General features: G+C 57.3%; 1 protein-coding gene across 8 annotated transcripts in view; it reads right to left on the reverse strand.

The window, feature by feature from the left end:
- Positions 1–24,156, reverse strand: part of SHANK2 (SH3 and multiple ankyrin repeat domains 2) — a 550,522-nt gene that overhangs the window by 18,545 nt on the left and 507,821 nt on the right. For all 8 annotated transcript variants that reach the window (XM_065937982.1, XM_065937978.1, XM_065937980.1 and 5 more), the window contains 3 exons: positions 8,436–8,571; positions 7,773–7,853; positions 847–977 (listed from right to left, as the gene is read on the reverse strand). In XM_065937982.1, the coding sequence (XP_065794054.1) occupies positions 847–977; positions 7,773–7,853; positions 8,436–8,571 (348 nt within the window). The remainder of the gene's footprint in view (positions 1–846; positions 978–7,772; positions 7,854–8,435; positions 8,572–24,156) is intronic.

Below are 24,156 nucleotides of genomic sequence, written 5' to 3' on the forward strand. Positions count from 1 at the left end.
GGTGGGTGTGGGGCTACCACGAAGGGCAGTCGCCCCCGGAGTGCCTGAGATGGGGGGGCAGCGTGAACATCCTGTTACCATTAACGTGTATTACAGAAAACCGGCACATCAAATTAACGACACTCATGGGTATTATTAAGAAAGGTGAAAGAAAGCGCAAGTGTCACTTGCTCAGTTGTGTCCGCTGTCTGCAACCCCCTGGACTGTAGCCCGCCAGGCTCCTCTGTCCATGGGATTCTCCAGGCAAGAATACTGGAGTGGATTGCCCTTCCCTTCTCCAGGGAATTTTCCCAACCCAGGGATCAAACCCAGGTCTCTGGCAATGCAGGCAGATTCTTTGCCATCTGAGGTGTGCCGGTTCGGCATTATTAAGAAAAGGCAAGGTTAAACAGAGTGAGTCAGTCTGAAGCGGAGTCAGAGAAAATACTTAAGTGTCACGGACAGTGCTCAGCTCTGGCCGCAGGTTCGAAGCTGAGGTGCAGAGGGGCGTGTCTGGGACCTGAGAGCAGCAGCCTCCTGGGTTCGGCTGGCGCTGGCGGCCGCGGTTGTCTCCGCCACTGCCCAGGCGGGAGTCGGCCCCTGGGACTCGGGGGCCTGAGACCTCGGAGAGGCAGGGGCCCCCGTGCGTGCTGGGACTCAGCTTGCCAGGAGGGTGGGGCTGGGCGTCTTCCACCCGGAGGCTGGCTTTGCTCCATGTGTCCTGTGGGAGGACCCTCAGTGCCAAGGGAGCGGGTCCACGGTGAGAGGTCCGTCCTCTGCTGCGGTCTGCCCCGCACTGGGGTGCTCGCCTGCGCGCTCAGATCAGGGCTCCGGGTGTGGACGCCGGGGCAGGGGATGACCACTCACGTTCACGTCCGAGACGGAGGGGAAGCACCGGCTGGTGGGCCGCTGCTTGATGGTGGCCACCCTGGACTCCAGCGCCACGCTCTCGGCAGCCCGGGATGGCTTGGAGGCCGGGACGATCTCCTCGGGTTTATCTGCAACGGGAGCAGGACCGTCAGGACAGGCGTCACAGTGGGGCAGGGGGCTGTGAGAAAAGTGCCCACGTGCCTTCTGCGTGTGAAGAAAGCTTTTCTCGTGCAAGTGGCACGGTGCACGCACGCTTCAGCCGCAAGCACGGACACCGACAGGCCCCAGCCCCCCGCCCCGCATGTGGACAGGAGGGAGAGGAAACCCCCCAACAGCAACGCAGCCTCCAAGGCCCTGCGACTCGAGGGCATTGCCTTCTTCACACTAGAGCTGTTCATTCTGGGAGGTGGGAGCTAAGTCAATGTTGTGAATCTCTTTCTAACAGCTCAGCGGTGCGGCTCCCCTGTAAATGCAGCTGCTAGGGTCTCAGGACCCAGCACCCAAGGATGGAGGCGACTAGGCAGCGTGGGTGTAGGCAGGGGCGGGGCTGGGGAGCGGAGGCAGCCGCCACTCAGGAGCCAGTGGAAGTCTGGGCTTTGCTGTGTGTGGGGGGCCCCCCTCACCCCAGAAAGTAGACCTTAGTTGCTTGTGAATAAGCAAGCCGAGGGTCAGTTATCAGTGATGCTTACAGCTTAAGAAATTATTTGAAAATGTAAATTTAAACTTTTTTGTGGGGGGGGGGAAACCCAGCGACTGCATTCAAGCACCAGCGTCTGGAAGGGGACCCTGGTTTGCTGCGATGGGAGGCACCCCTGGGGAGTGGGAAGCCAGGGTGAGGAGGGCCTGGTGGGACCCCGTGAGGCACCACACTCTCCTCGCAGCCCCAGAGCGTTCTGTCCATAGCCTGAGGTCTTCTCCGAGCTGAACCCCAACCCCTCCTGGGGTCCTGTGACTTCCCACGAAGCTCATGCTGTCAGAAAGGCTCAGGCTTCTGGGCTCTTGGCAGACCCCAAGCTGTGAGGCCAGCGTGAGTCACAGGACTGGCACCCTGGTGCCCAGTCCAAGACACTGAAGCAGCTGCCTTTAGCAGGGGCCGCCCAGGAGGAGCGCAGCCCCTGGAAAAGTTCCCCCAGATCCCCAACAAGAGGGGCCCGCCAGGGCCTGCCCACCGCCAACGGGCAGGATGCTGGCTTCTCAGGACCCCATCCTGGACCAGGGCCAGGGTCGCACAGTGCCAGCGTGCCTGGCCCAGAAAGGCAGAGGGGTTCAGATGGCAGCAGCATGGGGGGGAACCCCCCCCCGATCCTCCTCACTCTGGGACCCGCAGCTCTCCCAGGCTTTTCCCTGTGGATGCACGAGACCCAGTAAGTGTTCGCCTTTTAGGAGCTGGTCGGAAGCATCTGTGTCCGGTGGGGACCCCCAGCTGTGGTCACCGCGCTCTTCCCTGCCGGCATTCCCAGGGCTGGGAACCCTCCTGCCTCGTGCGCCCCTGCGCCCACCCCATCCCAGCAGTGCGCCTCTGCCGCGAAGGGAGCCTGGGCTGGGCTTCTCTTCGGGTGGGGCTTTCCCGTGTTGCTGTGCGGCTCTCCCCCACCTCCTGCCCCTCCGGCCGTCCCTGGAATCCAGGCCCCTCACGCTGGCCGCTGGCCTTGTTTCCGCTGGGGTGTGGCTCTTTCTCCAGGGATGGCGGTGTGTCAGGGGCAGCTCCCACGTGGGGACATCCGTCCAGGGGTCTGGCCGCCTTCTTGGGCCCAGCCTCAGCTTCAGCCCGTGCAGCTCGGGCAGGCTGCCCTTCCCCCGGGGGAGGGGATGCCCCTGAGTTAGGGCAAGGCTGAGTGGCTGTAGCCTGCAGGGCCTCCCATGAGGGCGGGAAGGGGCTCCTGACATAGACAGTTACACAGCTGGGTCTTCGAGACCTCCTGTCCCTAGTGGGGCCCCGCGAGTCCACTTCTGGGGTTTGCCCAGCTCACTGGGCCAGTCCACCCCACTGAGCAGGCTGGAGTGGAAGCCAGGAAGCAGGCCTGGACGGAGCCGGCGGAACACCGTGGTCTTGGGGCCCCAGGCGTGTGGCAGGCACTCCCAAAACCCCTCGACGGTGGGTGTGTGCAGGGGAGGCAAAGGCGACCCTGGTGGGACTTTGAGGAGCCTTCATTCCGTTTCTCATCTTAACAAGAGCCCAGTTATAGGGGGGACTGTCCCCACCCTGCACCCCGAAAATGAGGAGCTGATGCCTTTCGTGCCGCTGGAACTCCAGGACCAGCGGGGAGCTTGCAGAGCCCTGGCTGACAGTGGAAATCCGGGTGTGCCGTTGGAACGGCCTGCCTGGTCAGGCTGATTGAGAAGCCAGCACCCCGCTCACCACACCACGTCCGGATGGGTGGTCTTGGGGCGTATCTGGAGGCGCACCCCTGGAGCCGCGGTGACCCTGACGTGGACGGTCCCGGCCTTCGTGCAACCCTGGCCCTCTAGTCTCCACGACACCTTCACAGTCTTTGGCACCGGGACACAGGAGAGCGCCTTGTTCTGCGGGGTTGTGTTGGGGGCTGTTATTCTGTTTCCTACTGAGGGTGGTTAGCGTGGTTTCTTCCATTCAGATGCAGAGGTTAGGCCCAGGTTATGTCCCCCAGGGGCCCGGGTCCCCTCCAGGCCTCGTCTCAAGCCGGCTCAGCCCCCGCAGTGCAGGGCTTGTTTACCGGCCCACGAAGGCTTTTCAGGAACACTGTAAGACCGGGCTTTTGTTCCTGCTTCCAGGCTCACGAGGATTATTCTTCTTCGTTTATGCAAGCCTGGGATTGGGTTTCTGTCGGTGCTGAGATTAGTCAGCCCAGGCCCTGCGGGCTTACAGTGAAGCACTCTGAGGCCAAAGGCCACCCTGCCGACAGGCTGGAAAACTGTCAAGTCTTCAGAAACAATCTAGGAGTAAGCTGATGCAAACACCCTGGAAGTGACCCTGTATTTTAATTTTCTAAGCAAACACATGGCGTGGTGCCCACCGACGGCAGGCTGCACACTTGCTGGGAGGAGGGGGCGGATGTCAGGCATGGGGGGGCAGGCTGCAGGCACCCCGTCTCTCTCGGGGACCAGAGCTCCTGCCTGACCCCGGAGCCCCCACCCACGAGCACTCCCCAAGCACAGGCTGAGTCGCCCGTGTGCCCGAGCTCTCCTGCTGGGGAAGCCCCAGGTCGTTCAGGAGACGTCACTGGCTTGGTCTGTAGGAGGGAGGCGTCGAATCAAGGAATGGAATGACCTCCCCCAAGTTGGGGCAAGGAGGGGAAGCTGAGGCCAGGCTGACACTGAGCACCGGAGGCCTAGTCTCCCCCGGGGGAAACAGGGCGTCCACCCACTGCAGACGCCCCCCCATCCCTGGGCCCCCATCTGTCCAGGGCCATGTTCCGGGCTGGATCCAGCAGCCCCGCTCCTCATGACCATCAGGAGGGTGCCCCCAGCTGCTCCGGAAATGCCTGGCACGGCTGAGATTCGGACTCTCAGATCCTGGAGCATTTCAGACGGTCGTTTCACAAAATGCATCCTAATCTCGGGGACCTCCAGGAAGCCTGTCCCTCCTTGTGACCTTGAACAGGGGGTCCTGCCGGGCCCTTGGGGGGAGGGGGGGCGGGGCCAGCCTCGCCCTGTCTTGGGGTGAGGGGGTACACTCTCAGGGTTTCCTCCACGGCAGTTTCCGAGGAAGCTAAGCATCGATGGCACCAGATGGCACAGACAAGTCGCTCCTGGTGAAGCGGCAGCTGTTGGCCAGCCGCCCATCTCTTTAATCTTCCCAGGAGAGGCCGTGCGGGTGTGCCAGGGCTGGGGCGGGGCGCTCTGACCCTCCCCGGCCCAGAGGCAGCGGTAAAGCAGGCCCCTCCCCTCTGGTCTGGCTTCTGCTTGGAGCCCCCCTGGCCCCGTGTGGCCCTCACGGTGGCCCTGGCTCCCCCGCAGTGGCCAGGAAGACAACCTCTGTGGACAGAGCAGGTCCTCGGGAAATTCCTCAAGGACTGAATGGGGGCATCTAAGGTCAAGTTCAAATTCACATCCAACTTTCTCCACTCTGCAAGGAAGGTGGGCCCCCTCCTCCAGGAGTCCTGCCTGTCCTCTGTGTGACCCTGCCCCGGCCCAGGCAGGCCACGCGGGACACGTGTCTGTCCTTGAGCGCCAGGACACGACTTCTGTCGCCGTTGCAGTCCAGGGTGTGTGGCTGCTGGGCCCCTGGGGTGGGTGGGGGCAGGCCGCACGTGCCCCCGAGGCCGGCCAGCCTGAGTCTGAGCTGCTCCTCTTGGCGGCAGCCCTCCCCACCAGCCCAATGATGGCCATGGGGACCCCGCGGCCCAAGTGTGGGGCCGCTTCTGGAAGGCGCGGTGGGCAGACACAGCGGTTCATGCTGGCTGGGCTTGGCCTTGGCCTTGGCCGGAAGTGGGTTCAGAGGGTAAGGTGACCCCAGGGAACTTCCCATTCTCTGGGCACCCGCCCTACAGTCAAGAGGACGACGGAGCCTGGAAAGCCCACGGGGAATTTCCAAGCGGGGTGGGGGGGTGGAGGCCCAGGACCGCTGCAGAGAGAGGCTGTCGGGGTCGGCCTGCCTCGGGAGACTGTGGGTGAGAGAGGTGCGCCCTGGTACTCCCGGACCGGAGACCCCAGAGGCGGTCCCGCCGGACTCCAAGGACCGCCCCCGCCCCCATCTCAGCGTTTCGCGTGCTGCGTCGTGTCTTTGTGGCCTGCGACAGTTCCCCTCCCTCCTCTGCACCTCTAAGTCTCCAGCGATCAGATGAGAAGCGCCCTGCCCGTGGGGACGGCTGGGGACAGGCACGTCCTCGGGGGCCTGGCTGCCGGGGGCGGGGGGGCTGCTCACAGAGCGGAGGCCGGGTCCCCTGTGGAGCCACCGCCAGCCGGGGGCGGGGAGCGGTGTGGCCTGCCAGTTCCAGGGCAGTCTTCCTGCCCATGGAGAGCGGGCTTCCCGGAGGGCAGGGGTTTCAGGGAGTTAGAGGGCGGCGGTCCCTGCTCACAGCAAAGGACCATCAGCGATCCGCTTGCCAGGGGCCCTGCTGGCCCACACCCTGACCACCCGCTCGCGGGAAGGCCCCCCAGCCCTGACCCAGACAGGCCCCTCTGGATGATGGTGGACACGTCGATGATGTGGACACGACTCAGGGAGACGCAGACACGCCGGGCGACCACAGACGGGGAGGGGCGGGGCAGACATCACACTGAGACGGGACGCGTCCCGGGCTGGGCGCCCCTGGAGGACCCCGAGCAAGGAGAAGACAGCACAGGTCACAACACAGTCTGGACACCGAGTGAGGGCCACGGGGGGTGGGCTCGCCCCTTACCCTTCTTCTTCCGGACGGAGGCTTGCAAACAGAAAGGGCAGTGTGAGTCCCAGGGTGGCGGGGGCGGGGGGCAGTGCTTCCTGGGGCCCGGGTTGGGCTCCCTCGCTGGGGACCTGATGACCCCCCATCCCACCATGGGGGCCCTGCGGTCCAAGGCAGATGCAGGCGGGCGAGGGGGTGCAGTCTGCTCTCCTGGGACCTGGGGACCTGCCCTGTCCGCGGGGAACAAGGGGTTCTCCTCTTACAGCCCCTGTCCCCCCTGCCATGGTGGGTGTCATGCGCCGAGGTGGCTCTCAGGAAGGACCCTCAGCCCTGGGCTGACGCAGCTGGAGCCCCCCCGAGAGGTGACCTGCCTGGGTCCTCCTGGGGGAGCCCTCGTGGTAAACGCCACCCAGCTTTAGGGAAGCTCCCGTGGACAGTCACACTGCTGCCCCTCTCGGGGGGCTGGGCCAGGCCTGGGTGCAGGGGGGTGGTTTCTGGAGTCTTGTTTGGACAGACAAGGTGTGGTCCAGAAAGGGCTGGAGGAAGGGGGCCCTGGATGAGGGGTGGGAGGCCCCGCGGCAAGGCTGCCACTTTCTAAAAGACTTAGGACTTCGACCCAGCTGCAGGTGTAGCCCCAGCATGCGGCAACGGGCGAGGGGCGCGCACAGGGGCTGGCCCGGGCCCCGGGAGACCCCGTCAGAGGAGCCGCAAAGGGGGAGAGGCCGCTGTGTCCTTCCGGACAGAAGGGCCCAAAGGTCTCCCCCTTAAGGCCGGGACCCGATCGGAGCGCCCAGAGAGTCCCAGACCAGCGAGGGTGCTCAGACTCCGCCCCCTGGACGGGCTGGGCCTGCAGGGACCGCCTCTGGGGCCCAGAGCTGGTTTCGTGCCCCTGGAACCTGCCCTGCGCCGAGTCACAGATGCTACGCTTCTCCCCTGCCCACCGAGCCCTCTCAGCCAAGCGAGCCATCAGCCTGCTGGCCGCTCCTGTGTGGGCAGAGCAGCCCCCTGGAGGACGTGTCCCTGAGCCACAGAAACTGCCCAGGATAGCAGCCCACCAGCGCCGGGTGGCATCCTTGTCACGAGCCTCACGGCCGCCAGGCCCGGAGCCCACATGGCTCTGCGCGCCCTCCACAGGCCACGCCCCAGGGCCCAGCGGCCACAGCCCTCTGTCTCTTGCGGTCCTCTCAAGAAGGCCCCAGCAAGCCCCGTGCCCTGGCCTGCAGCCCGCCAGCCCACTGCCATCTGTGCCCACCCTCAGCTAGGGCCACGGCCTTCTGGACCAAGCCACACGTGAGAGGAAAGATCTCACGGGCACCCTAGACCGCAGGGGTCTGCTTACCTTTATCCACTAGTGAGAGGCCCAAAAATTCAAAACACAACAATGTTAGACGAACCAAGAGAGAGGAGGCCCAACGGCGAAGCTCCCCAGAGCCCAGGAGGGACGCAGGGGACCAGCGCGGGAGACCCGCGCTCAGGGAGGCTTCCTGACAGCCTCCCGGGCGCTGGGGCCGGGAGAGGGGCAAGCGGGCAAGCGGGGGGCATGCACAGGCTGGGGCTCTGCGAGGCCAGCCTGCGGGCGCGCCGGGTGCTGGGCCGGGGCAGGTGGGAGCCGGCACTCACCGAGCTCCTCCAGCTCCGAGGTCATGGACTTGGATCGAAGGGTGAGGGCCGTGGTCGGAGCGCGCTTCGGAGGCGGAGGAGCTGGGGGCGGGCAGGGGAGATGGAGGTGAGAGCCGGGCCGGGACGCTGCCCTCGCGCACCCTTCCAGGACGGTCAGGAGGCCCTTGACCTGCTGGGGAGGCTCAGGCGGGGCCTCGCCCCCGGGGCGGGGAGCCGGCAATGGTCACGGGAAGCGCTGGAAGTTCTCACATGCGTCTCCAGCCTCCTTTCTAAGGGGGTGCGTCTGGCCTGCTCCTGGCGCCCCTCTGCAGGCCTCACTCAGGCCTGGTCTCCCCCAGCTGTGACTGCTCTTGGGGAGGCGGGGTGGGCCCTCGGACCTCTGCCTCCCCCTGGCCCAGGCCCTGAGCTGCTGCCGGGGCCGATGCAAGAGTCTGGAGCTGGAGCCCCAGGCCCCCGTCTGTCTGCTGAGCACAGCCTGGCGCCCTTTCCCACGGGTTTCCTGCTCTCAGCGGGGGACCGGGAGCCCCGCAGAGGGCGAGCGACTGGACGTCCTATGGGTGCCTGAGCACAGGAGGCAGGGAGATGGCCCCTCGTCCCTCGGGCAGGCTGGGGGCTGGGGCGGGGGGCCGGGCAGGCTGGGGGCTGGGGGCTGGGGGCGGGCACCTTTCTTCCGGGCGGTGTCATCTGGGTCCAGACTCCTGGTGACCGTGACCACCTTGAGGATCAAGTGGTTCCCGCCCTGGCGGATCATGGTTACCACCTGCCGGTGGCCGACCTTGACGACGTTCTCATTGTTCACCTGCGGGGAGAGGAGGCGGGTGGTGAGCTCGGGGGAACACGGCACCCAGCTGGCGGGGTCACACGTGGGCGGGCCCTGTGGGAGCGAGGTGGGTCCTCGGGGAAACCGGGAGGGTGAGGCCGGGCCTCCAGCCAGGCGCCGGCCAGGGCTGCTTCCCGGGAGTGAATGTCCCCGCAGCTGCCAGGGGCGGGGGGACAGGACCGCCTCCTGAGTGGCCTGAGCCTCGGAGGTGTCCACCTGGGCAGACCCAGGAGCAGCTGCTGGGCGGCCAGCTTCGTGCCAAAGCCCAGCGCAGGCTCCCTGCCCGGCGGGCCTTCCACGTGCACGGTCAGGAGGGAACGCGACACGTGGCCGCCTCGTCCCTCGCCCGGACACCCCTGTTCCCTCCGGGCGCTCCCTCCTTCCTCCTCTCTGGTCTAGAGGCCAGAAAAGACAGACAGTTTGGCTGGCGAAGTGCTAAGGCCGATGGGTCCCTCCGCTCACGGGAGGGACAACCACTCCCAGGACCCTGACGCTAGGGTCACCAGGACCTCGGCCGACACGCCGTCCATGCGGGCCCTCGGCCGGGAGCTCCTGGTGCAGTCACAGCCTGTTCTTGCCCTCTGACTCCCACCCGTCCCTACTGGGCTGGCGCTCGCGGCACGAAGGTAGACAGGACCCAGTGACGTCCGGTGGGCTGGTGGGGCCTGAGGCCCCCGCACTGGGCACCTCGAGGGCTCAGCCGGGCTGCAGGCCCCTGTGCCCACCACCCTCCTCCTCTCCCGAGCCCACCACCGAGAGGAAGGCGGACCCGGCCCAGAGCGGGGGCCGAGCTCCCCGAGCTACCTCCCCTGATCTCCAGGGTTCAGGCTCCACGCCTCCAGCCTGGCTCCCTCCCTCACGCCCCCGGCACCGACACGCTGCCCAGGTGGGCCCTGCCCCCTGCAGTCCCCTCCCCCACAGCTCCGGGTGTGAGCGCTGGGCATGGAGGGTGAGGCCTGTGGCCACTCTGAGCACTGCCCAGGTGATCAAGGAATGAGCAGCGCGCGGCACCCCGGCCCCGTCTTGCTGCACTTCTCGGCCGGCTGTGGATTCCTCAAACACGGTCAGTCGCAGGTTCACCAGCGTGGTGCATCTTCGCAGACGCAACAGGCGCCCTAGATGCCCGGCCCTGACGCCCAGGACACAAGCGGGCCTCTTCCAGGCCAGCTCGCCCTGCTCAACCCCGGCTCCCCGGGGGCCCCTTCAGGCCTGGACGGGCCCACGGACAGCCGGCCCCTCTCCCCTGCCCTGGGGGTGCAGCCTCCCTCTGGGGGGCCGAGGGGGGCGACTGCCATCTCTTTGCAGGGGGACTCCCAGTCACTGTTTCTCACCGGTTTTCTCAGGGTGACTAGGAAACCAGATGATCTCAGGAGGAAGCTCAGGGGAAGGAGAGGGTGACGGAGGGTTTGACTGGGAGAGGAGACCGCTGTCCCCAGGCTTCCCTGGGCGGAAGCACACGGCCCGCCTCGGTGGGACTGCAGACGCCGGGACATGGGCCCAGAATCCCGCTCAGCCCTGTGTCCCGTCTGCGTCTCCCCCCACAGGCTCCAGATTCATTCCAACCCTCACTCTTGCTCGACGGCCACTAAACCCAGGAAGGAGGGATGGGGAAGTCTGTGCGGACGGTCCGTCCCCACCTGCTGGGGGCTTACATTTTAACGGGGGAGTCGAACAGCACGTGAGCCAGCGAACAGAGTCCTCTCAGCTACATGGAGCGCCCCCCGGGGAAGAGGGCTGGGCAAGAGGGGGCAGGCTCCTGGGTGAAGGCATCATGGGGGGCAGCATGGAGAGGGTTGTGGACAGCGGCCTAGTGCGGCTGGCAAGACGGCGGGGGGCACAGAGCCGGGCGAACCAGGCGGGGAGCGTGCAGAGGGAACGCCCAAGGCCCACCCAGCGGGGCCTGGAGAGGTGGCTGAGAAGGCGAGGCTTCGGGTGTGAGAGTGACGTGGCTGGTCCGCATTCCAGGAGGACCCGCTGCTCCGGATGGGCGGTGGCGTGGGGCCGAGAGCGGAAGCAGAGAGGGCAGAGCCTGGGCTGGCCACGTGGGCAGCAGGGCCCCCAAGGGAGGTGGGAGCGACAGGGAGACCAGGGTCAGGGCTGGGGCCCCTGCAAGAGGTTCCGTGAGGACGCGGGAAGTGCGGGACCGGGAGCTGCCCGCCAGAGGCCCTGTGTGCAGCGGGTGTGGGTCAGGGGCGGGACCACCGCCTGCTGTCCATGCTGAGTCAGGGCAGCCTCGGGGTGGGCCTCAAGGACCCGCCAAGGGCGGTGTGACGGGAGGACCGGCTTCTCGCAGCCCCCACCGCAGAGCCCACCCACACTTTCCTCTCCCCTTCCGTCTCTCCGCAACCCCACCCAACTTAAGCTCTCACCCGGGTTTGCGAGGCAGTAAGCTTTGGATAGAGTCTGGCGGAAAAGCTAGAAACGCACCGAGGTCAGAGCTGTGGGTGGGCTGGGGGCCTCTGTGGGTCGGTGGCGGGTGTTCAGTCGAGCGCGCTAACACCAACAGCACACAGGGCCAGGAGGTTGTGCCGTGATGCAAGCGCACAGCCCTCCTCTGAGCAGGCAGAGGCACCGGTGCCAACAGCTCAACCTGGAATCGGCAAGCCCGGGCCCATCAGGCAGGATGGGAACAGGCCGCTCCAGCCTCCCACTGCGGAGGGACAGGAGGGCTTCGGTTTCCCGGCCTCAAACCAGCTGAAGCTTCAGTTCAGCCAGAACGGGACTTCGGAGCCAGCCACCATCCTCAGAGCCGCAAATTGCTCATGTGGTGACGGGATGAGTGGGTTAAGTGCTTGCTGTTTCCTCAGTTGTCCGGGCTGGCATCCCAGCCCAGGGATTGGACCTGGGTCTCGTGCATTGCAGGCAGATTCCTCGCCACTTAAGCCACCGGCGAAGCCCATCCTGAACTGCACTGACCCTGGAAAATGTTAACGAGAAATGAAACCACACCAAGCTTGCAATTCTGGCATGCTGCCACCAGGAGGCGTGCGCCTTCACCACCCGCCACATTCACAGGCTACACCAGATCCTCCAGCCTTGGAGCAGAGCGAAGCTCCTCGCAATCACAGATCTCGCTAACTGGTAAGAAGCACACCATTCTCCTCGTACGCAGTTCTCACATACAAGACGGTGCGACTGATGGAGTCACATCTTGCAGAGGCAGCGCCACCAGCCCGGCCACCACCCAGGTTCAGGAAACGTCTGCCTGCCTCTCCACACGTGTGCATCTCTCTAAGTCACTCTTCTTCCTCCACTTAAGTATCCAGCTTGTACGTGTACATGGTTTAGAGGCAGACTTCTGTAAGGCTTTTGTTACAAAGCCAACAGGACCCCACCACCCCGCCCCACCTCTCACCAAAGCCTTGAGCCAATTCTTTCTGCGTCCATCACTGCAGCTCTGACCAGGCTTACATTGCTCCTCCTTGATGCTTTCAATATCATCTGCTGACACGCTGCCACTGAAAACGATGACTTAGCTCTGCTCTCTCAGCTGTGGCACTACTGCAGTTGTGGACCAATTAATTCTTTGTTCGGGTGGGCACTGAAGGGTGTTTAGTGGCCTCCTTGCATTGTGTCCACGAGATCCAGCAATTCCACCCCCTGCCCCCAACTCCACCAGCTGTGACAACCAAGAATGCCTTGTCCTCTGGGAGGTCAAAGTCACCCTCCGTGGAGAACTTTTCATTCCCCCACTTCCCCAGGACTTCTGCCCTCTGGTGACGGTTACAAGGTAGTTTTAACCAGTCAACATGAAGCGCTTACATCATGACTATTAATTAGCTTCCCAGGTGGCTCACTGGTAAAGTAACGTGCTTGCCAATGTAGGAGATGAGGGTTCGATCTCTGGGCTGGGAAGGTCCCCTGGAGGAGGAAATGGCAACTCCACTGCAGTATACTTGCCTGGGAAACCCCATGAACAGAGGAACCTGGCGGGCTACGGTCTGCAGGGTCGCAAAAGCGTCAGACACAAGTTAGGGGCTGAAGGACAACGTGAGGTCTGTTCATCGGTGAACCGCGCAGCATGCTGCTATCGCTTCGTCTTTTCCAGTGCGTTTTGTTTTCCCTGGAGTGAGATGATTTCCTGGTGTCTTTATACTGGTTTAATTTTCTGTGTGCTTGACAGTAATTCACATCCAAACACTCCCTTAATTACATAAATCTCTTTTCAGGACCCGGGACATCGGGTGTGAAGTCTGCCGCCTTGAGGAAACCACTCCCGCAGACTTCTTTAACAGTGTGGCTTCCGTGTGCACTTGGCCTGGGCCCCCATCTGTCACCCTCAGGATTCCTGATTCTGCCCTGTCTTGGGTCTTCTGAATCCTGGACCCCATGTATGTATATGTATTTGATTCAGAACCTCATTTTTTGGTAGAGGACATTCTCTAGTATTTCTGAAATAAAAGAAGTTTGGGAGATGATTTTTTTTGAGACATCGTCTATTTGAAAATGGCTTTAACTATACAGTTAGACAGTAGTTTGCCTGGGGTATGAAATTTGAGGTTGGAGGATGCGGTAAAAGTAAGCTCATAAAGTCTGGACAGAATACAGTCCCCTCATCCTCAAACCCAAACCAACAGAGACAGTTCCCTGAAAGCCCTGGAGCATGAACACAGGTGGGCAGGTTTTGAGTGGAAGCAGAAAGTCGCAAGCTTTGGACCATGGAGGCGGTGTGGTGTAAGTCACCTGAGGCTCTGTTAGGAAGAGCAGCCTCTCTGGTTTGAGAAATCAGAGGACGCAGCCCTTCGTGTCCACGGCTGTTAAAGTGAGGGGAGAGTCCCAGAGAGGAGAGAGCCAGAGAAGAGGTGGCTCCATGTTCTCTGTGTAAACTTCTCCCAAGTCTCCAGTTGACATCTGAACTGTGTGTGCAGAGGGCCTTGCAGATGAGGCTAAAACACCTGAATGGTATTTGAGCTGCCGCCACCGGAGCCGAGCCAGTTTCCAACTTGAATCTAACCAAGGTAATTATCAACTAAAACTAAAACATCGGCACTCATGTGAGAAATGTAGCAAAATCCAGAGTTGCCATAATACGGGATATAATATTATATATGGGATATAATACAGACTTAGATGGCAACAGCGTTGGATTTATTAGACAGGGGTTTTAAAGCAGCTATTACAACAATACTCAGATAAAGGAAAATACACTCTTAATGCATGAAAACTAGGAAATTTCACCAAAGAAAAAAGAAATGTTAGAGCTGAAAAAACCACAGTATCTGAAATTTAAAAACACACTAAAGTGAAAAGTGAAGTCGCTCAGTCATGTCCGACTTTTTATGACTCCCTGGACCATAGCCTGCCAGACTCCTCCACCCATGGAATTTTCCAGGCAAGAATACCAGAGTGGGTTGCCATGTCCTTCTCGAGGGGATCTTCCTGACCCAGGAGTTGAGCCCGGGTCCCCCAAATTGCAGGCAGATTCTTTACCATCTGAGCACCAGGGAATCTGCAGAAACGCACTGAATGGGCTTACCAGCAGAACGGACATGCCAGAGAAAAGAGTGACTTCAATACGGAGATAGAATTTATCCAACGTGAACAGAGAGGAGAGTTTCAAAAGCGAACACAGTGTTAAGGACTTGTGGACAACATCAGAAGGTCTAAGATGATGAAAATCAGAGGCCCGGAGGGGACAAAGTCAAGAGTCCTAGAAGAGGGAGAAAGAGAAAAAGCGATGGCTGAAACGTTCCTCAACTGGGTGAGGACATTAACGTGCAGATTCGAGGAGCCCAGCGATCCCCAAACAGGACAAATACAAAGAAACTCAGGCCTGGGCACGTCACAGTCAACCTGCTGAAAGCCAAAGATAACCCGAAATCTCATTAAAGCCGGCGGAGGCGGACACGTTAGTCACACGGGAACTGTGTGGACCTCACGTCGGAAACGACAGAGACAAGAGCCTGGGACAACGTTTTAAAGCTGCGAAAAAATAACTGTCAACCTAGAATTCTGTAACCGCTTGAAAATATAAAGAATGGGGGCAAAATAAAGACCTTTGTAAGTAAATCAGAACCAAGAGAAGATGTTGCCAGCAGGCTTGCACTACAAAGCTAAGCATGTTCTCTAAGCTGGAGGAAAATGATGCTGAATCTTTAAAGGCGTGAAGATATCAGAAATGATAAATACCTGGGCAAAATATGGAAGATTATTTTATCCTTATTAAACAGACACGACTGTTTCAGGCAGAAATGATACTGTTCCGTGGGGTTTCTAATGTGGGTAGAAGTATGTGGGGCAGTTGTCGCAGGATTGAGGCAGATACATCTCTAACGCTGTGAAGTTTTTATGCTTTATGTGACGTGTGCAGTATGAATTCTGAGTGGATGTAAACAGGTAAGCATGTATACTATAATCTCAGAGCCACCACTCAAGAGAATGGAAAGAAATATAGCTAAAAGCAGATAAAATGGAGTTTTAAAAGGAGTCAAATAATCCAAAATAAAGTGGAAAAGGGAGAAGAGAGCTGAAGAGAAACAGAAGGCAAGCTGGGATGCCTATGCGGAACAGCAACGGAAATTTACGCGATAAAACTCCAGGTAAAAAGCAGATATAGTTTAAAAAAAGTAATGAAAAGGAAGGGCCCAAATATGCTGTTGGCACACTCAACACAGATTGAAAGGAAATAAATGGAAAAAAGAATTCCCATAGATGGAGTGGCTATATTAATATCTCACAAAGTAGACTTCATCCACTTTGAAAAGTGTTTTGGCAATTCCTCAGAAAGTTAAACATAGAGCTTATGATACGATCCAGAAACTCCTGGCCTTGTACATGCCCAGGAGAACTGAAAACACGATCAGACAAACACCTGCACACAAAAGTTCACAACAGCTTTATTCACACTAGCAAAGTGGGCTGGAGGAACGAGCCCCTCGGTGGGCAGGAGATTCCTCTTTGGAGTGACACAGTCTTCCCAAATTAGGCTGGTGGTGATGGCTGCACAATTCTGAATGTGCTGAAACCCACTGGGCTGTGTAATTCCAGAGGTTGAAATTTTATGGTATGTAATTTATATATCAACAAAGCTGGAGAAAACACAGACTTAAGGGAAAAAGCATTTCCAGAAATAAAGAGGGGCTATTTCATAATGATACAAGAGGTCATTCACGAGGAGGACGTAGCGGTCACAGACGTTTATGCACCTAGTATAATGAAGCCCAATTTGACAGAATTAAAGAAACAGACAGCTCTTCAAACACAGCAGGAAACTTTAATACCCTTTTCTCAAATTGACGAAACAGACAAAAACATCTAAAAAGACTGCCTCCTCCCCCCGCTCCCCAAGACAGAGAAGCTTGGAAGACATTTTCTTGGCCAGGTTTTCTGGAATTTGTTGATGTGCCTTGGTGTGTGTCCATTTTCATCTCTCATACTGGGGACTCAGGAATCCCTTTCCATCAGGAACTTGCACCCCTCCATTCTAGAACATTTCCTTCACTTATTTCCCGAACATTTCTTTCATTTTCTCTTTATTTTATTATTTATTTATTTATCTCTTTATTTATTCTGCCGAAGTGAGCACTGAGGTACCTTTATTTAGCACACACTGGACCTTCTAAATTATCTTTCCAACTTTCCACATCTTCCTCTTTCTGGAAGATTCTTTTTCAATTTATTTTTCAATCTATCCAGATGTTCATATCTGCTATAATATTTTTTAATTTCAAGAGCTCCTCTGTTCTCTGTTACTTTATAAAAGAGCATTTTGTTCTTAAAAGATGCAATATCTTTTATCTCACTGATCGTATTAATAATGTCTTTTCATGATCTTATTCTCCCTGCATAATCTGCTTCCTCTTTTTTTCCGCTTCACGATATATTTGTTTTGGGCTTTGTCTTTCATATTAATTGTCTTTCACATTTCACCAACGTCTGGTGCTCCTTGACAGGAAGCGCATATCTAAGGCCACCCACACCCCGCCGCCAAAGACCGGACTTCTATCCTAGTTGGTTATTTTGTGAATACTGACAAGCTGATCCTAAACTTTACACGGAAAGGCAAAAGACCCAAAATAGCTAATGCAGTATTGAAGAAGTACAAGGTCAGGTGCCTGACACTGCCTGACTTCAAGTCTTACTATAAAACTCCACCAATCACGGTACCGGTCAAAGAACAGACACACAGATCCACGGAACAGAATAGAGAGCCCAGAAATAGACCCACACAAACGCAGTAAGTGATCTCTGACAAAGGAGCAAAGGCAGCTCAGTGGACAAAAGATCGTCTTTTCAACAATGGTGCTGGAACAACAGGACACCCACATGCAAAAAAAGAAAAAAAAATCTAGACGCAGACCTTACACCTTTCACAAAAACTAACCTCAACTGTGTCGCAGACCTAAACATAAAACACAAAAATTATAAAACTTCTGGAAAATAATGTAAAAGAAAATCTAGGTGATCTTGAATTTAGCAATGACGTCTTAGATAAGACACCACAAGCGCTACCCGTGAAAGGAAGAACTGATAAACAAGACCCCATTAAAGTGGAAAAACGGCAAAATGCACTGTGACGAGGAGGAGAAGGCAAACCACAAATGGGGAGGGAAGTTCTGCAAAACACACATCAGATTAAGGACTGGCATCCAAAATACACAAAGAACTCTTAAATAACCCAAGTAAGAATCAGGGGAAAGAGCTGGACATTTCCCCAAAGAAGACACACGGATGATCAATATCATATGTCATTGCCTAGTTCCTCAGTCATGTCTGACTCCTTGCACCTCCATGGACTGTAGCCCACCAGGCTCCTCAGTTCATGGGATTCTCCAGGCAAGAACACTCGAGTGGGCTGCCATTTCCTTCTCCAATCATATGTCATTAGGGAAATGCAAATTAAAACAACAATGAGATACCAGTATATACCTACGCGAATGGCCAAAGTCCAGAACACAGACACCACCAAATACTGGCAAGGATGTGAAGCAACAGGAACGCTCATGGCTGGTCTAAGTGCTAAAAGGTACAGCCATTTGGTAGACAGTCCGGCAGTGGTTTACAAAACTAAACATACTATTACCATATGACCCAGCAGTCAGGCTCCTTGGTGACCGTTCGCCCAAATAAGCTGAAATTCCTGCCCACACAAGACCCTGGACGTGGACATTTACGGCAGCTTTATTCATAGTCGCCAAAACTTACACGCAACCAAGAAGTCTTTCAGTAGGTGAGTGGATAAATAAACTGGTGCCTCGAGACAATGGACTGTTATCGTGATAAAAAGAAACGGGCTCTCAAGCCCTGAGAGACATGGAGGAACCTTTAGTGAACCTTGCTGAGTGAAGGAAGCCAGTCTGTAAAGGCTACACTCTGTATGATGCCCACTACATCACATGCCGGAAAGAGCAAAACTGTGAAGACCATAAAAAGATCAGTGGTTGCCAGTGGCTGGGAGGAGGGAGGGATAAACAGGGGGAGCACAGGGGGTTTTCAGAGCCATGACAGTCACTCTGCACAGGACCGCAGTGGTGACATCTGTCCAAATCCAGAGCCTGCACACGGCGAAGAGGGGACGCTAACGTGAAGAAGGCTGAGCACCAAAGAATCGATGCTTTTGAACTGTGGTGTTGGAGAAGACTCTTGAGAGTCCCTTGGACTGCAAGGAGATCCAACCAGTCCATCCTAAAGGAGATCAGTCCTGGGTGTTCACTGGAAGGACTGATGCTGAAGCTGAAGCTCCAGTACTTTGGCCACCTCATGTGAAGAGTTGATTCATTGGAAAAGACCCTGATGCTGGGAAAGATTGAAGGCGGAGGAGAAGGGGACGACAGAGGATGAGATGGTTGGATGGCATCACTGACTCAATGGACATGAGTCTGTGAGCAAGCTCCAGGAGTTGGTGATGGACAGCGAGGCCTGGCGTGCTGCGATTCATGGGGTCACAAAGAGTCGGACACGACTGAGCGACTGAACTGAACTGAACTGAATGTAAACTTTAGTTAATAATAACGTATCAATATTCTATCAGTGTTGGCTCATCAACTGTAACAAATGTACCACATTGGAGCAAGATGTTAAAAATACAGAAACTGGTAGGTAGGGAGGACTGAGAGGGGATGAAGGAAGTCTGTCCTTTTTGCTCAGTTTGTCCCTATAAATTCAAAACCTGCTTAAAAGAGGAGCAGAGTCACAGATGTGGAAAACAAACATGCTTACCGGGGGGTGAAGGTGGCGGATACATTGGGAGATGGTGACTGGCACATACCCACTACTATTCTGGAGTGGGTTGCCATGCCCTCCTCCAGGGGATCTTCCCAACCCGTGGATCGAACCCAGGTCTCCCGCATTGCAGGTGGATTCTTTACTGTCTGGGCCACCAGGGGAGCCCATGTCTCAGACAGATCACTAACAAGGACCTACTCTACAGCAGAGGGAACTCTACTCAACACTCTGTAATAGCCTGTGTGGGAAAAGAATCTTAAACAGCGTGGATGCGTGTATATGCGTAACTGACTCTTGCTGTACACCTGGAACTAATACAACATTGTAAACCAACTATACTCCAATAATTAAAAAAGAAACTGCTCAGAGAAATACCTATTAATTAAAAAGGAAGCTCATTTCTACATTTTCTATTACGGAATGTTGTCCTACGAGTAACCAAGAGCAGGGAGACTGTTCTTCTGCATCACCGAGGCCTCGTCCAGCCAGTGGCAGCGTGATCGGGGGGACTGTCCTCCAAGCCAACCCCTCACCCTCACGGTCCTCCTGGCGCAAGCCCCAGCCTCCTCTCACCCTGCCTGAAAGCAGTCCAGGCAGCTCTGTGTGAAAAGAGAAAGTCTCACACTGAAAGCGCATTCACAACACTACTATCACAGCTAAAAGGCAGCCCTCACTCCCGGGGTCAGGACGCACCCGTCACGGCTGGCGGTCTTCCCAGCTGTCTCATAAGTGTCCCCCGGACGACGGCCGCTTCACCGGGACCAGGAGTGGACACGAGCCGCACGCTGTGTCGGCTGGCGTGGCTCCTAAGTCTTTTCCACTCCGCAGCCTCCCCCGCTCCTCTGTCACTCCCTCCCGGTCCACTTGCTGGTGCAGGGACGCCGTCACCTGCTCTTGGCTTTGCTGACCATGTGCCTGCGTCTTCTGCTTGCCCACCCTTTGCGGGCTGGAGGCTGGAGCACGCTTCAGGTCTGCCTTGGGCCAGGCGGACGTCACAGCTGGGGCTGTGTGCCCCCATCGGGGCCTCCGAGGGTCTGCTCGAGGCTCTCTGGGATGTGAAGGCTTATGAGTGGGCTTGGGCACACTCAGCCTGATCCACGCCCCGTTAGTTGGTCAGTAACATTTTTAGCAGCCGCCAATGGTCCCTGCCTGGATCATTTACTGCCCGGGGGCTGTAAAATGGTGATGTTCTACTTAGGGTGTTCCTTCTCCATGCATCATTTGGGACAATCTGTAAAGAGAAACTTCCCCTTCTCAACTGTTTGACTGCCCTGAGGGACCGTTTCTTTAAGAAGGGCAAGATGCATGCTTCATTCTTCCTTTCTGGTTGCCGGTTCTCAGAGTCATGAGCTTGTTCCTTCAAGTGACCCATTCTTGAATGCAAACTGGTACAACCACTGTGGAGAACAGGATGAAGAGTCCTTAAAAAACGAAAAAACAGAGCTGTCACCTGGTCCTGCAGTCTCGCTCCAGGGTGTATACCTGGAGAAAACCGTAATCCAAAGGGACACATTCGGCCAGCGCCCACCGCAGCGCTGTTCACGGCAGCCAGGGCTCGGAAGCAGTCTGCGTGGCCACCGGGAGAGGGGCGGGTGAGGCAGGTGGGGTACATACACACAACGGAGTATCATTCAGCCACGAAAAAGCGAAATGACGCCGTCTGCAACAACACGGATGACCGAGAGACTGTCATACTAATGAATCACGTGAGTCAGACAGAGTCAAGCATCGAGTGACACCACTCCTGTGTGCAATCCAATTTAAAAAAATGAAACAAATGAACTCATCATCTGCAAAAAGGGAAACAGACATACAGATATCGAAAGCAAACTCACAGCTACCAAAGGGGAAACACGGGGTGGGGGGGCGTAAATCAGAAGCTTCTGGTCACACACACACACTCACAGACACACACACACACGCACACTCACACACACACACACTCACACAGACACACTCACAGACACACACACACACACACTCACACACACACACAGACACACACACATACATACACACACACACACACACGCACACTCACCACTACACGTGAGACAGATACCCTACAAGAACCACCCCCGTCTAGCACTGAGAACTCCACTCAATATTCTGTGATAACCGACGTGGGGAAAGAACCTAAAATAGAAAGGATGTGTGTGTTTGCACAAGTGAACCACGTCACAGTAACACGTGACACTAACCCAGCGCTGTATGTGAACTCTGCTCCGGCCAAAATGAAAGAGGAGGCGACCCAGTCTCTAGGAGAGTCATCATGAATTCAGGGATGCTTAAAAAAAACCATATTTGACCCGTCTGAAGCCACTGCAGTTACTAGGCTTTGTATTTAAACACATTTTTGATTTTAGAATGGTTTTAGATTTAGAGAAAAATCGCGGCGACAGGGCAGGGACTCCCTCGCCTCTGACCCCGCCTCCCCTGTTACACACGGTACATGAAGCCGGCCCCTCTGTCACAATCAGTGGGCCAGCACTGAGGCGCTCTTGTTAACTGAAGCCCACGCTTAATCCAGGTTTCCTTAGTCGTTACCCAGTGTCCCCTCCTGCCCCAGGGTCCCACCCAGGGCAACGTGTGGCGTTCAGGCTCCTCCGGGCTGTGACAGCTCGGCCTGCCTTGCTTCTGATGGCCTGGACGGTTCTGAGCGGCCGTCAGGTGTTCGTGGGTTTCTCCCCAGCGAGGAGGGCAGGGGCTCTGGGGAGGACGTGCCTCTCCTCCACGCCCTCAGGGCATCTGGCGGCTGCGGGCACCGCTGCCCCGCGCATCGGGACGGGGAGCTCGCCAGGCTGTCCTCTCTCTGCGGCCCACGCTGTCCTCTTTGGAAGGAGGTCACTGCGCACAACCACCCCTAAAGGGCGGGCCCTGAAGGCCTGGCTCTTCGAGCGCAGACCATCCACATACACTTTGGGGATTCTTCTGCCGGGGACTTGTCGCTTCTCTTTACGTATTCCTCAGTTGTTCATTTCCACCATCAAGACCCGGCAGCACTCCGTGTGGTGGCTCAGATCGTCCCAGCTCGGGCTGGCGGGAGCTGCTGCATCCCCGAGGCCCTTCTGGCCCCGCAGGAAGCTCTGGGCGTCTCTCCCTCTTAGGGAGGGACGTCTTAGGGAGGGCGTCTCTCCCTCCGTCCCACCTGAGCTCGGGAGGAGTGTCTAGGTCACTCCTGCACCCGATCCATGTGACCCTGAGCATATTCAACACCGCCCCTGGTTGCTGATGAGACTCGTGTTCAAGGCTCCTTGTGAGTTTATAGATCATCTCAGCTGAGCTTTAGAGTAGCGGGGTTTTCCTTCTTTGATTTTATATTTGTCTCTCTTTATCTTTGCTAAAAGAATCTGGGTTCCTAATGACTGAAGTTCCAATACTTTGGCCACCTGATGTGAAGAGCCGACTCACTGGAAAAGACCCTGATGCTGGGAAAGACTGAAGGCAGGAGTAGGAGACGACAGAGGGTGAGGTGGTTGGGTGGCATCACCGACTCGATGGACATGAGTTTGAGCAAACTCCAGGAGATCGTTAAGGACAGGGAAGCCTGGTGTGCTGCAGTCCATGGGGTCGCAAAGAGTCGGACGTGGCTGAGCGACTGAATAACAGTAAGGTAATGACTTATTTTCTTGCCCTCGGATCTGTGAATCTGTCTGTCCATCCATTCCTCTATCTGTCTATCCGTCCATCCATCTGTCCATCCCTCTGTCTACCTAGCATTTATCTATCACCTGTCATCTCTCATTACACAGTTTCAGGCGAACTTTATCAGTATTGTTACTAACAATAAAATTAATGAAGAATAAGATTTCTTTTCATTGTGCAGTGGTATACAAACTGATACTTGAAATAATTTCCCTGCTAATGCCATTAGTTTCATTTGTGGTTGTGTTCATTTATATTACTTTAGTTTTCAAAATGTCAACTTAATTGTGAAGTATTCACCCAATTTCATAATCTGATCTACAGCAATTTGTCCTCAGAAAAGTCTTTTGTCTCTCTTCCTCTGCTCTATCCCGAGGAAACACTAATTAAAAAACATTCCTGTATAATACTTTAAGAGAATACTACCCTGTAAAATAAATGTGGTTCTTTTCTTTTTTAACCAGCACACGCCAAAAAAAAAAAAAAAACCCACAACATTTCTGAGTGAGGGACTCAGATTTTTCTGTTAAAAAGAATAAGCACATACCGGTGTGAGCCTATCTACGTGTATCCCCACACGCATGTGTGCGAGGGTGTGTGCACACGTGTGTGCGTGCATGTGTACACCTGTGTGTCCACTCCCCACCTTCTGGTCACCCGTCTCTCGCCCTCTCTCTTCCACACGACCACGCGCCCCCAGAGGCAGTGCCAGGCCGTGTGCAGCACCCGGGTGCCCTGGAGACGGGAGGGACCCAGGGTCCAGGCAGATGGAGGAACCGGTGGGGACCAGGGGTGCCGGGCCGCGTGTGGAGATGCTCGGCTCCCTGACAGCCCCCGCGGTCCTCGCCGGTTCCTCCATCTGCCTGGACCCTGGGTCCCTCCTGTCTCCAGGGGACGCGGGTGCTGCCGGGCCTCAGCCTGCGGGGCCCCTCGGGGCGGTCTGTCTCGGCGTGCTCTCCAGCCGCGGCCCAGGATCCTGCAATCTGGGGTCTCTGCGTCCCCGTGCCCTCAGGATCCCAAACCGTGCTGCTGCGGGCTGCTCGCCCCCGCGCCCTCAGCGCTCATGCCGCCTGCTACCCCCTGCCCCGGGAGAAGGCCGCCAGGTGCGGCTGTCCGCTGGGCCTCACCACTCAGGCCCCCGAAAGCCCTGCCGTGGCGAAGACGCACGTGGGACACGACTCAAAAGGCGCCGGCGGGCAGACCCCGACTGAGTGGGGCTGTTGCCCGCCCCCCGGGAGACGCTGCAGGCCACGTCCTGCGGGTCTTGGCGGGGGCTGCGAGCCCAGGCAGGAGTTGGGGCATGGTCACGTCCTCACTTGTCTCCACCACAGTTTATTCAAACCCCAGGCTTCTCTCCTGATTAGAAGGTGATCTCTCTAGACCCGGACCCCTCCCCCAGCTCCAGGCAGGGCCCAGCTTGGGCTCAGACGCAGGCCGGCCGGACTCCCGCTGTGCTCCTTCAAGGATGCCCTGAGCTCCCCTTGACCTCCGGGAGCGCATCTATTCCCTCAGCTGTACCGAGGTCAGACCAGGAGACAGGAGGGAGAGAGGCACCATCCCTCGTCCAGGGTGACTCTGCGTTACCCCTCCTGAGACTCCCTCCTGGGACCGCTCTGGGAGACGAGAGGGTGTCTCGGCCCCCAGCGCCCCTCTCAGCAGCCCGGGTTGCCATGGTCCAGCGGCTTCTACTGGGGGCCCGCTCCAGCCCCACAGCCCCGTCCCCACCCCCTGTAAAGATGCTGCAGGTGAGACCCT

The sequence above is a fragment of the Muntiacus reevesi genome, chromosome 5, assembly GCF_963930625.1.
Source record: "Muntiacus reevesi chromosome 5, mMunRee1.1, whole genome shotgun sequence".
Classification (NCBI taxonomy): domain Eukaryota; kingdom Metazoa; phylum Chordata; class Mammalia; order Artiodactyla; family Cervidae; genus Muntiacus; species Muntiacus reevesi.